Source organism: Talpa occidentalis, unplaced genomic scaffold, assembly GCF_014898055.3.
Source record: "Talpa occidentalis isolate TD23 unplaced genomic scaffold, MPIMG_talOcc4v2.1 talOcc4.14, whole genome shotgun sequence".
In the NCBI taxonomy this organism is placed as follows: Eukaryota; Metazoa; Chordata; class Mammalia; order Eulipotyphla; family Talpidae; genus Talpa; species Talpa occidentalis.
In genome coordinates this window covers 25,202,873-25,215,369 of record NW_023601433.1, presented here as the reverse complement: position 1 = coordinate 25,215,369, position 12,497 = coordinate 25,202,873, and the positions used below count along the sequence as shown (strand labels likewise).

Genomic DNA, 12,497 nt, shown 5'->3' with positions numbered 1-12,497 from the left:
GGTCTTTGCACCATGTGGGACCCTCCTCCAGTGGCCGGGGAGCAGAAGGGGAGCGAACCGGCACTGCAGAGGCTGCGGGCAGCTTCGCAACCCAGCGCTCAACTGCTGCGCCACTGGGGAGGCCCTCACACTGCAATTTTTGACCAAACAAACAGGGAGCAGCTGTACTGTTAGAGGGAGTACAGAATGAATCCCCTCCGAGGGGTTCCTGCCTCACTTCCCCACAGGCCTGGAGCACAGTGTGCCACCCCACCTGCTGCTTTGTGACTGGCAGTGGTACTCAGCCTCGTCCTCAGGCTGTAGCCCAGTGATGGTCAGCGAGCCCGAGGTGCCAGATTTGGAGCCTGAGAATCGATCAGGGAACCCTGAGGGCCTATTGCTGTTATCATGTATCAGGAGTTTGGGGGTTGTTCCTGGGAGCTGTTGGTACCATTGCACATTATAACCCCCGATGTTGGAGCTGCTTCCAGCACAGGTGATGACGATGCTCTGGCCCAGTGCCCCAGACACTGAAGACAGCTGAGTCAGCTCAGACTGGGCCCAGGATCCTGGAAGTGGGAAAGATGCACAGAGGGTGATGCTGGGGTCTAGAGTCAGGAGGAAAAGTTAGGTCCTATGGATCCTCACCTGTGCAGTGAGAGATGATCATGAGGAGGAGAGGCATCCAGGCCACGGTGCTCACAGCCTCTGAGCCCCACAAAGGGCTGGGCTGCCCCAGGCTTCCTTTTCTTCCCAACCTTCTGCCACAGGAGGGGATGTGCGTGCAAATGAGTTTTCATCCAGGGACTTCCCAGCCCTCCCTGATCCCTGATGCTGCAGCCCAGTTCACAACCCACACTTGAGGATTGTGGATGTTTCCTTCACCCCTTGGGAGAGCCTGGGAGGAAGCACCTGCTGCCACACATGGGTGGCTCAGGGACTGTGCCAGGCCAAGTGGACACAGCAGCTGATTGCCCATCAGGGAACATAAGCACCAGCCCTAAGCCCAGGCTGCTCTGAGTGAATCATCATCACTGAGCAGCTGTGTAGCTCAAACAGGCAGCCCCGCAGTGCCCCCTGCTGGTCGCAGGGCTCACACACACCATGGCCCAGAGCCCTGGGAGCCCAGCTATTAAATGTTTGCTGCCACCAGGTCACTGTCTCTGGTCACACACTCAGCTCTGCTCCAGGGTGCTGTGGTTCCAGGACATGGCCCTGGTTACTGTAGGTTCTTTTCCGACAAGTTTCTTAGTCCATGGAGGTGCAAACATGTGCATTCAGAATATATTTGACTGCATTTGAGAAATAACAAAATGATCCAAATGAGCATCAGTTCAGACAACACAGAATAAGGGAGAGAGAGCTGGTTGGAAGAACTTGAGAGGAAGTGCAGATAAGTGGCACAGAATAGAAATTCCCAAGAATAAACAAATGGCATAGTCAAAAGAGGACAATTCAGCAAATATTTCTAAAAATTATCTAATTTTGGGTGCAGATTACATTTTTTCATAGTGATTGGTGACAATAAAGGCTTTGGAAGACTTCACACATGAGTGTGGATACATATCACTCTTTTAAACTTTGTGCATTAACCTTTATATTTGTAATTCTCCGGTTTCTGCGGATCTGTGTCATATATTTCTACCAGGATTCTGATTAATTCACTTATAATTTATTTGTATTTTAAATATTTCCCTTCCTTTTATTTATATACTTACTATCTTAGCTTAATAGCAAATAAACAGAAGATTTTATGTTCCCACTGTCTGGATAGTTGAATGCAGAACCCTGGCATCCTCACCACACCCTGTTCTGCTCTGCTTTCACTTTGCGATGGTCCCCAGACTTCTAGACTCCGGGGTCTTGGGAAAATACCTGTGATCTCATATCCTCTCCTCAGTTATTCAAAGGATCCTCCTCCTTCATCTCAGGCAGGTCAGTAAATGCTCACACCCTTCAGGACCCTCACTGCTCTGGGCATGAACCCCAACCCTGGCCTTCCCTCAGGAGCCTGCAGGGTCTGCCCTGTGCCCTCACACACCTCACACCCTTCCTTGTTCTCAGACCTCCAGCCTCCCTCACACTCATGACTTCACCACCTGACCCCTTTCCCTTGCACGGTCCCCAGAATGAAGCCTCCTCTGTGTGGGGGAGAGGAGGGCTGGCACTTGTCATCACAGTGAAGACATACAGGGTGTCAAGTCTGAGGGACATGGTTCTTCACAGCAGGATGTACCCCCATCATCACAAACAGGATTAGAGAAAACTAATTTATATTGTGGGCAACTTTGTTTTTTTTTTTTTTTTTTTTTTTTTTAATAATAAATTTTATTTTTATATTCCCCATACAATTGCAACCCCCCATTTTGACCCCAATCCCTCCCTCCCGCCACCCACCCCCCAAAAAGTGTCTCTGGTTCATAGTTTTTTGTTGATTTTGATTTTCACTTTCTTATAGTTATTCATTTTCCTGGTCCCTTATTTAAGTTTTCTAGATTCCTGCTATGAGTGAGACCATCCGGTATTTTTCTTTTTCTTTCTGGCTTATTTCGTTGAGCATGATCCCTTCCAGCGCCATCCATGTTGCTGCAAATTGCATGTGTTTATCTTTTTTGAATGCTGAGTAATATTCCATGGTGTATATGCACCCCATCTTCTTTTCTTTTTTTTTTTTTTTTTTTTTAATCTTAAATTTTATTTTTATATCCCCCATACAATTGCAAACGCCCCATTCTGACCCCAAGCCCCCCCCCTCCGCCCCCACCCCCCAAAAGTGTCTCTGGTTCATAGTTTTTTGTTGATTTTGATTTTCACTTTCTTATATTCATTTTCCTGGTCCCTTATTTAAGTTTTCTAGATTCCTGCTATGAGTGAGACCATCCGGTATTTTTCTTTTTCTTTTTGGCTTATTTCGCTGAGCATGATCCCTTCCAGCGCCATCCATGTTGCTGCAAATTGCATGTGTTTATCTTTTTTGAATGCTGAGTAATATTCCATGGTATATATGTACCACATCTTCTTGATCCAGTCATCTATTTTTGGGCATTTGGGTTGTTTCCAAAGCTTAGCTATTGTAAACAGTGCTGCTATAAACATAGGGGTGCAGGTGCTCTTTGGAATTGATGTTTCTGTGTCCTTTGGGTAAATACCTAGGAGTGGAATTGCTGGATCATATGGAAGCTCTATGTTTAGTAGGTCCAGAAATCTCCACACAGCTCTCCATAGTGGTTGGACCAGTTTGCACTCCCACTAACAGTGCAGAAGAGTTCCTTTTTCTCCACATCCTCGCCAACATTTGTTGTTGCTAGTTTTTTTAATATGTGCCATTCTCACTGGTGTGAGATGGTATCTCATGGTAGTTTTGATTTGCATTTCCCTGATTGCAAGTGATGTTGAACATTTTTCATATGTCTGTTGGCCATTTGCATTTCCTCTTCAGAGAAGTTTCTTTTTAGCTCTTCTGCCCATTTTTTGACTGGATTATTTTCTTTGTTGTTGCTGAGTCTCATCAGCTCTTTGCAGATTTTTGTGATCAGTCCTTTATCATTAGTGTTGGGTGCAAAAATGTTCTCCCAGTCGGTGGGGTTTCTCTTTGTTTTTGTTATTGTCTCTTTTGCTGTGCAGAAGCTCTTTAATTTGATGTAGTCCCAGCTGTTTATCTTTGTCTTCACTATCACTGCTTTGGGTGATGTGTCTGTAAAGATGTCTTTGATGTGCAAATCCCGTAGTGTTTCGCCTATATTTCCTTCTATGTATTTTATGGTTTCAGGTCTTATGTCTAGTTCTTTAATCCATTTTGAGTTGATTTTTGTGTATGGTGTGAGGTAGTGGTCAAGCTTCATTCTTTTGCATGTAGCGACCCAGTTTTCCCAGCACCATTTATTGAACAAACTTTCTTTGCTCCAATGCATAGTCTTTGCTCCTTTGTCAAAGATTAGTTGACCATAAATCTGTGGGTTTATTTCTGGATTTTCTATTCGATTCCATTGGTCTGTATGTCTGTTCTTGTTCCAATACCATGCAGTTTTGATGATTATGGCTTTGTAGTATAGTTTGAAGTCTGGGAGTTTGATGCCTCCATTTCCTTCTTTTTTTTCAGTAGAGCTTTGGCTATTCGGGGTTTTTGGTGATTCCATATGAATTTCATCAATAATTGTTCTATTTCTTTGAAGAATGCCATTGAGATTTTGATTGGAATAGCATTGAATCTGTATATCGCTTTTGGTAGGATGGCCATTTTAATAATGTTTATTCTTCCAATCCATGAGCAGGGATGTCTTTCCATTTCTTTGTGTCTTCTTCTATTTCTTTTAACAGTGTTTTATAGTTTTCTTTGTATAGGTCCTTTACCTCTTTTGTTAGATTTATTCCCAAATATTTGATTTTTTTTTGTTTCAATAATAAAAGGGGTGGTTTTTTTGATTTCTTCTTCTTCAGATTTATTGTTTGTGTATAGGAAGGCTACTGACTTTTGCGTGTTGATTTTGTATCCTGCCACTTTACTGAACTGACTGATGAGTTGAATTAGTTTTTCTGTGGAGATTTTGGGGTTCTCTATGTATATTATCATATCATCTGCAAATAGTGATAGTTTGACTTCTTCTTTTCCTATTTGGATTCCTTGGATGTCTTTCTCTTGTCTTATTGCTCTGGCTAGGACTTCCAGTATTATATTGAAAAGCAGTGGTGAGAGTGGACATCCTTGTCTTGTTCCAGATCTTAATGGAATTGCTTTCAGCTTTTCACCATTGAGAATGATACTGGCTGTTGGCTTGTCATATATGGCCTTTATGATGTTGAGGTACATTCCTTGTATCCCAAGAATTTCAAGGGCTTTTATCATGAATGGGTGTTGCACTTTGTCGAAAGCTTTCTCAGCATCTATTGATATTATCATATGGTTTTTATATTTCTTTTTGTTGATGTGTTGGATAACGTTGATTGATTTTCGGATGTTAAACCATCCTTGTGCCCCTGGAATGAATCCAACTTGGTCGTGGTGAATTATCTTATGGATACATTGTTGGATTCTGATAGCTAAAATTTTATTGAGGATTTTTGCATCAGTGTTCATTAGGGAGATTGGCCTATAGTTTTCCTTTTTTGTGTTGTCCTTATTCGGTTTTGGTATTAGTGTAATATTGGCTTCATAGAACGTGTTTGGTATTGTCCCTTCCTTCTCAATTTTTTGGAAGAGTTTGTGAAGGATAGGCACTAATTCGTCTCTGAATGTTTGGTAGAATTCATTTGTAAATCCATCAGGTCCTGGGCTTTTGTTTTTGGGGAGGTTTTTGATTACCATTTCAATTTTGCTGCTTGTAATTGGTCTGTTTAGGTGTTCTATTTCTTCTTTATCTAGCTTTGGGTGATTGTAGAGTTGTAGGAATTTGTCCATCTCCTCTAGATTGTTGAACTTGTTTCCATGTAACTGTTCATAGTAGTTACTGATTATTCTTTTGATTTCTGCTGTGTCCGTTGTGATTTCTCCTCTTTCATTTATGATCCTGTGTATTTGTGCTTTCTCCCTTTTTTCCTTTGTGAGCCTGGCTAGGGGTTTGTCTATTTTATTTATTTTTTCAAAGAACCAGCTCTTGGTTTCATTGATCTTTTGGATTGTTTTTTTAGTTTCAATTTCATTTATTTCTGCTTTGGTTTTTATTATTTCTTTTCTTCTACTGGATTTGGGGTTTTTTTGTTGTTCTTTTTCTAGATCTTTGAGCTTCGAGATTAGGTTGTTTCTTTGAGTTCTTTCTTGTTTTTTGATGTGAGCTTCTATTGCTATATATTTTCCTCTTATTACTGCTTTTGCTGCATCCCATACATTTAGGATATTGGTGTCCTCCTTGTCATTCAATTCAAAGAATTTTTTAATTTCTTCTTTGATCTCCTCATTAGTCCAGTGGTCTTCCAGTAGTGTGGCTTTTAATCTCCATGAGGTAGGATAGTTCCTTGCCTTCTTTTTATGATTTATTTCTAGTTTGATGCCTTCGTGGTCAGAAAAGATGGTTGGTATGATTTCAATCTTGGTGTATCTGTTGATGTTTGTCTTGTGCCCCAGTATGTGATCGATCCTGGAGAATGATCCGTGTGCGCTTGAGAAAAATGTGTACTCCGTTTTTTTTGGGTTTAGTGTTCTATAGATGTCTGTTAAGCCCAAATGCTCTAGGTCCTTATTTAGAGCTTTAGTTTCTTTACTTATTTTTTGTCTTGTTGATCTATCCATTGTTGATAGTGGTGTGTTGAAGTCTCCCACTACGTATGTGTTTTCTCTGATGTCTGTTTTCAGAGAGGACAACAGTTGTCTGATATATTTTGGTGCTCTTTCGTTTGGTGAGTATATGTTAATGAGTGTTATTTCTTCTTGAAGTATTGTCCCCTTAATCATAATGTAGTGACCATTGGGGTCTCTTTTTATTTTTTTGAGTTTGAAGTCTGTTTTATCTGATATAAGTATAGCTGTTCCTGCTTTCTTTTTTGGCCCATTTGCTTGTAGGATTGTTTTCCATCCTTTGACTTTGAGCCTATTTTTATCTTTTGTAGCTAAATGTGTTTCCTGGAGACAGCAAAAGGTTGGGTTTTGTTTCTTAATCCAGGCTGCAACTCTGTGTCTTTTTATTGAAGAGTTTAGTCCATTTACATTTAGAGTTAATATTGATATGTTAGCATCTGTATTTGCCATTATGTTTGTCTTTCCTTTGATTTTATTTATTCTTTTAATAACTTTTTTTTTTTTTTTTTTGGTCTTCTTTCGTTGTTATTCGTCCCTCTGAGGTTCTGGCTTTAGGATTCCTTGTAGTATTTTTTGGAGTGGGGGTTTATTCGTAATGAAATTCCGGAGTTTCTCTTTGTCTGGGAAGGTCCATATTCTTTCTTCATGGAGGAAAGAGAGCTTTGCGGGATAGAGTATTCTTGGTTGGCATCTGTTTTCTTGGAGTCTGTTGACTATGTCCCTCCACTCTCTCCTTGCCCGTAGTGTTTCTTCAGAGAAGTCTGATGTCAGCCTGATTGGTTTTCCTTTGAATGTTATCTGTTTCTTCCCTCTTGTCAGCTTCATTATTTTTTCCTTGTCCTGGATTCTTGGGAGCTTTACTATTATGTGTCTTGCTGTGTTTTTCCTTTCGTCGTGGAAGTTTGGTGTTCTTCTTGCTTCTTGTATATCAATTTTCAGCTCCTTCTTCGCATTTGGGAAGTTCTCTTCAATTATCTCCTGGAATATTTTCTCTGTTCCTACATCTCTCTCCTCTCCTTCTGGAATTCCTATAACTCTTATATTTCCTTTCCTCATGGAGTCAGATAGTTCTCGAAGTCTTTCTTCATTCTTTTTCCTTCGTACTTCTCTTTCCTTTTCTGTTTTGGTTCTTTTTATTTCTGTGTCTTCAAGAGAACTTATTCGTTCTTCCATTTCATCTATTCTGCTTTCCTTGCTTTTCCCGGAGTTCTTTAGTTCCTCCATTAATTCTTTGATCTCCTGCATTTCTTTTACTTCCCTCTTTAGGGACTCAATTTCATTCTTCTGACCATTGTTTTCCCTCTTTAGGGACTCAATTTCCTTCTTCTGATCTATCACTTTTTTAATCATGGCAATTTTAAATTCTCTTTCTGGAAGGCTCAGAAGTTCTTCCAAGTTGCTGTCGTTGCAATCTGGGGAGTGGTTTTCTTTTTGTGGTGTGCTTCTTTCCTGAGGAGTTGTTAGGTTGCGTGTGGTTCTTCTACTCCCTACTGTCTGTTTTCTAATTTGTCGTATGCGTTGGGACACTGTGATGCTCGGACTGACTGGCATCTTGGGTGAACTTCTCCGCTCCCCTCTGGCTCTTCCAGGAGCCATCTCTGCCTTCTGGGGGAGCTTTCTGCTGGTTTTAGGCAGTTTTTACTGAAGAAATGTCCCTGTTCTCAAATGGCGAAGCGGGATGCAGTCCCTGCGCCTCCGGTTTCAGGCACACTCTTCTGCGCCCCCGGTCTGCCCCGGACGTGGGTGCCTGCTCCCTCTGTGGGCTCAGACTGCTGGTCGGAAGGGGCCTGGCGTGGAATAACTTCCCGGCTGGCCACTGCAGAAGCCTTCTGCCCTTTTCAAGCAGTCTTAAGAAATTTCCTGTTCTATGGGGTGTTAGTGACTTTTTTTTTCCTGGTCACTAGGTGGCGCCAGAGATCTCTCCTATTGTCCTTGGGGGGCTGTTTTTCGTCCCCCCACCCCGTGGGACAGGGAACAGAGCGGGAATGGTAGGGTACACCTCAACAGCTTTGGGGTGCTGTGTCTGCCTTGTGCCCCACCGTCGTGGAGAACCCACGCCCCGAATTTTCGTGCCCCGGGTCTCAGTTCAAAGCCCTCAGTTCCAGGACGCGGGCTGTAGCCCAGTTCAGTGGCGCGGGAAGGGCGCCTTTTGCACCGCTCCCGTGCCCGGGTGCCTGGTTACTGCTCACTCAGGGAGGGACCTTCACCTCAGTGAGGACCTCCGCGCGTCTCCCCGCAAGCCTAGGTCGTCTCCCCGCAAGCCTAGGTCGCAGGCGCGGGTACCTGGGCAGCCGCGATTCCGGTCTGCACTTGCTTTTCAAGCTCCCCGAGCGCGCCGCGTTTCCGTGCCAGCTTACCGGCAGCCCGGGCTGTGTGCTCCTCTCCCGGGGTCTTTGTTCTTCTCTAATGGCGCCCAGAGCCGTTCGCTCGCCGTGGCGAATCCTGCAGGGTTCGCCTCAGCTCCCGTTCACGGGGTGTGGTGGCTGCAATAGTTCCTTTCCACTCACAGTCCCGCTTGCTGCGTAGTTTGTTCTTGTTGGTTGTTTTGGTTTGTTGTTTTTCTCCCTCTCTGCCGGTCGGAGAGTGCCGCCTCTGTGGGCGGGGGAGGGGAGCAGGGTTCTGCGCTTCCCTCCCTTCTAGTCCTCTTTTATGGCCACTTTCTTCTTCGGGTAGTTTGCTGGAGTCACCCGTTTATCTTCCGTGTCCCAGTTCTCACTGGGACCTGCCGCTTTTCCTCCCTATTAACTTTTTTTAATGGGAGATCTTACTCGCAGCGTCTCCTCGCCGCCATGTTGCTCCTATTGTGGGCAACTTTGAAGTTAACAAACTATAGAGAGTTGTCCCCTTAGTCCACATCAACAAGGATCAATGAAACTCATCTTCTTTCATCTTCTTCTTTATCCTTCTTTTTCTGAATTGAAAACAATCCTAAATACCATATCACTTCAGGGCCTCCCTGGTGATGTAGGGGTTAAAGACATAGCTACCAAGTTGTCACCAGCTACTGCAGCATGAGTTCTCTCCCTGGCCGGCAAGGGAGCTACCCACATGGTGCGATAGACATGTCCAGTCTTACCTGCTGCTCCCCTCAGCAGTGTATTTCAGTAGATCTGCTACCCACTCTCTCTGGTGAATCCTCTCACCCCTGCAACTCTAGCTTACACCCCGGTTGTTGTATGCATAAATAAATAAAGCTTGAAAAAAAACCATATCACTTCATTGGCCATATATCGCAATCTGGCATGTATTTACATTTTTATTGACCTCAAACTACTGTGCATTAATGTAACGTATTCCATCTGCTCTCTCATAACTTGTTTTGTTGAAATCTCCCAAGTGTGTGTCTAATTGGGTGGCGGGACAGATGGGAAATTGCAGGGAGTGCAGGGCCCATGTCTGGGGCAGGTGGTCCATGGAGGACACACTGGGGTAGAACAAGGCCCAGACCGGCACGTGTCCTCACACACCATGTGCTGGTTTCCTTCACCCACGGGCCCTGGGAGGGGTCATGTCTTCTCTGGACACAGATTTAAAACTTGTCTATCATCCTTCATGAGTTTTCCCACCAGCTCCTTTGGGCAGATTGGGTTATAGTGTTGATTATTAAAGTTCTTTGACCCTGTGGTATATTTTGAGCTGCTTACTTTGTGTGAGTGAAAATTATCTTACAGGCTCTTAGTGCAGTGGAAGGAGGGCAGAAGTTCTAGCTACAACCTCCTCATGGCAGCTGATGTGCTCACGGGTGTGTCTGCTATCTAAGAATATGCTCCCACTCCTGTCTTTGGCTCCTGTCTCCTGTGGGCCAACCACACTGGTGTGCAAATTCCCTGAAGTCTACGAGACTACATGTGTTCTTATTCACTTGGTTTCACATGTGTGTAAAACACTTGCTAAGAGGACATACAAAGAGATCCATTATATTTTCATGTGATTTATGTAAATATTGAAGCTCACGCATTAACCAAAACTTGCCTCCACCTTCTGGCTGAGAGGCATATCCATGTGACAGGGTCATGATGCTCCGACCTCACTGGGGTTCTGTGTCACTGTCTGTCTAACAGAGGGGGACAGAGCACAGAGATGACACACACCCCTCTTCACAGCTGAATGTCACAAACTGAAGGCAAAGTCAAAGGGCCTAAAGGTGTTAAAAGTGTCCTTGTGACCCAGTGGATCTCAAATGGAGTGATTCTCTGCCAGTCAGAGGATTCTGGAATGTCTTGAGCTGTTTTTATGGAGAAGGATGTACCAGCCTGTGAAGTGTGGCTTGCAGGATGGTTGAATACCTCCTCCCTGCACAGAGCAGCCCCCCACAGGCAATGACTCCACACTGTCTTGAGGAGTACAGAACTTGTTTCAGAATAAATCACCTTCATGAAGTGATCACAAAGGAAATACAGAATCATCCATCAAGACACGGGTGTCAGGGAAGAGGAAAGCTAGCAGAAGGATTCATACAGTCTCCACACAGACACTGGAGCAGGAGGCACAGGGAAGAACAACCTCCCTGGAGGGTCTGGTTGGGAGCAGACCCAGGCTGGGGAGGCTCTGGGAGTTTTGGTCTCACTTCCCTGTAAGTCTGGAGTGCTGTAGCTATAGCTACCGTAAGAGAGGCAGTAGTAGTCGGCCTCGTCCTCTTGCTGCACCCCAGAGATGGTCAGGGAGGCAGCACTGGACGAGGTGTCCTTGGAACCAGGGAACCGATCAGGAACCCCTGAGGGTCTTTGATCATCACCATAGATCAGCATGGTGGGGGCTTTGCCTGGGTGCTTCTGGTACCAGAGAATTTAGTGGCTTCCAAAGTTGCCACTGCAGACCCCGACACTGAGCCAGGTTGAGTCAGCTCAAACTGGACCCAACAACCTGCAGGAGACCAGAACACAGAGGTCAGTGAGGACAGAAATGACCTCTATCCCAGGGAGGGAGGAGAGGTCATTATCTGAGGTGACATCCAGGTGTCCTCCCAGAATTCCTTCAGGCAGCACCTGTGCAGAGGGCAAGGAGGGTGAGGATAGGATGAGCCCATGGTGTGATGCCTCTTGGCTCTACTTGCTGAGCCTCACAGCCCCTACTGAGGCCACCAATCCTTATGTGTCACCCTATTCACAGGTGGGAGGTCTCCATGCAAATCTTCCTCTCTCAGGAACCGGATCAAGCCCCTCCTGCAAGATAGGCTTGGGCACCGGCTGAGTAAACAAGATGGTAAGACTGGGGAGGGCTAACCTCCAGGGATACACAGGAAAACCTGCAAGAGGCCACAGAGAGCAGAGCTCACAGCTCAGGAACTGGGGAGCACCTCCGCCCTCTGGAGGATGCAGGCGATATGGCGCCCCTCCAAGGAGACCAGCTCAGTGTCCAGCCCTCTGGACATCTCACTGGTCACGATCTGCTTATCAGATTCGTTTCGTTACACGAAAGTATAATGGAAGCCTCCTTGTGTCTTTCTGTGGCTTTCTGGCTCCGTTTTAAAATCCCCTCATATGGGTAAAGCAGGGACATTTATTCATCACCTATTGCAGCACATTTTCACAGACATGAAGAAAGCAGCATTAAACAATTATGTGCTTATCTTGTGACACAAATACTGATTTCAGAAATACCTAGGAGTGGGATTTCAAATTTGTATCATATTAGACTGACTTTTCCTTTGTAAGAAACTGTCACAGTGTCGTCTCAATTTGTCATGACTTTTTGCATTCCCAGCAACAAGTGAGGATTCCTGCCCCCTCCCTGCAGGGCAGGATCTAAAGACGTCATTCATTCTTTTTAAACCATTCTGACAAGTGACATTTCATTATGGACACGTGCTTTTCCTCAGGAACTTACAATGCGGAGTCATTCTATACTCATTCACCATTCGCTCCTCTTCCTATGTGAGGGGCCTGCTCATCTGTTCAATTGGGGGAGGGTGTTGACCTCCACAGGGAATGCAGGTATCTAACCTCACATATCCAACCTCTGCGGTGCAGGGAGGCTGTGCAGCCCCACAAAGCTTCCTACGGGCGATATTTCAACTGTATGAAAAATAGTATGAGAGAACCGGTACTGTATTTTCTACAAAGACAAAATTAGCTGCAGTGGAAATAAAGTGAGGAAATAGATTAAAAGTTCAGAGAACAAATGAAAAGCTCAATTGTAGAACTAACCCAGGGAATTGCTTACAATACAATTTCAGAGGAAATTTCAGACAAAATCAAGAGAAAAAGGGATTCCACTTCATTTGCATACTATTAGTATTATATCAGTACATATTACTACTATTCTTATTAGTATTTATTACTATGATGCC

At 44.4% G+C, this 12,497-nt stretch overlaps 1 gene segment (V, D, J or C); it reads right to left on the bottom strand.

Moving 5' to 3' along the window:
- Positions 1-213: 213 nt before the first annotated feature.
- On the bottom strand, positions 214-10,956 carry LOC119244000 (immunoglobulin lambda variable 1-40-like). The segment is given in 3 exon segments: positions 214-548; positions 628-687; positions 10,812-10,956. Coding segments are annotated over 3 exon segments (540 nt in total).
- Positions 10,957-12,497: the final 1,541 nt, after the last annotated feature.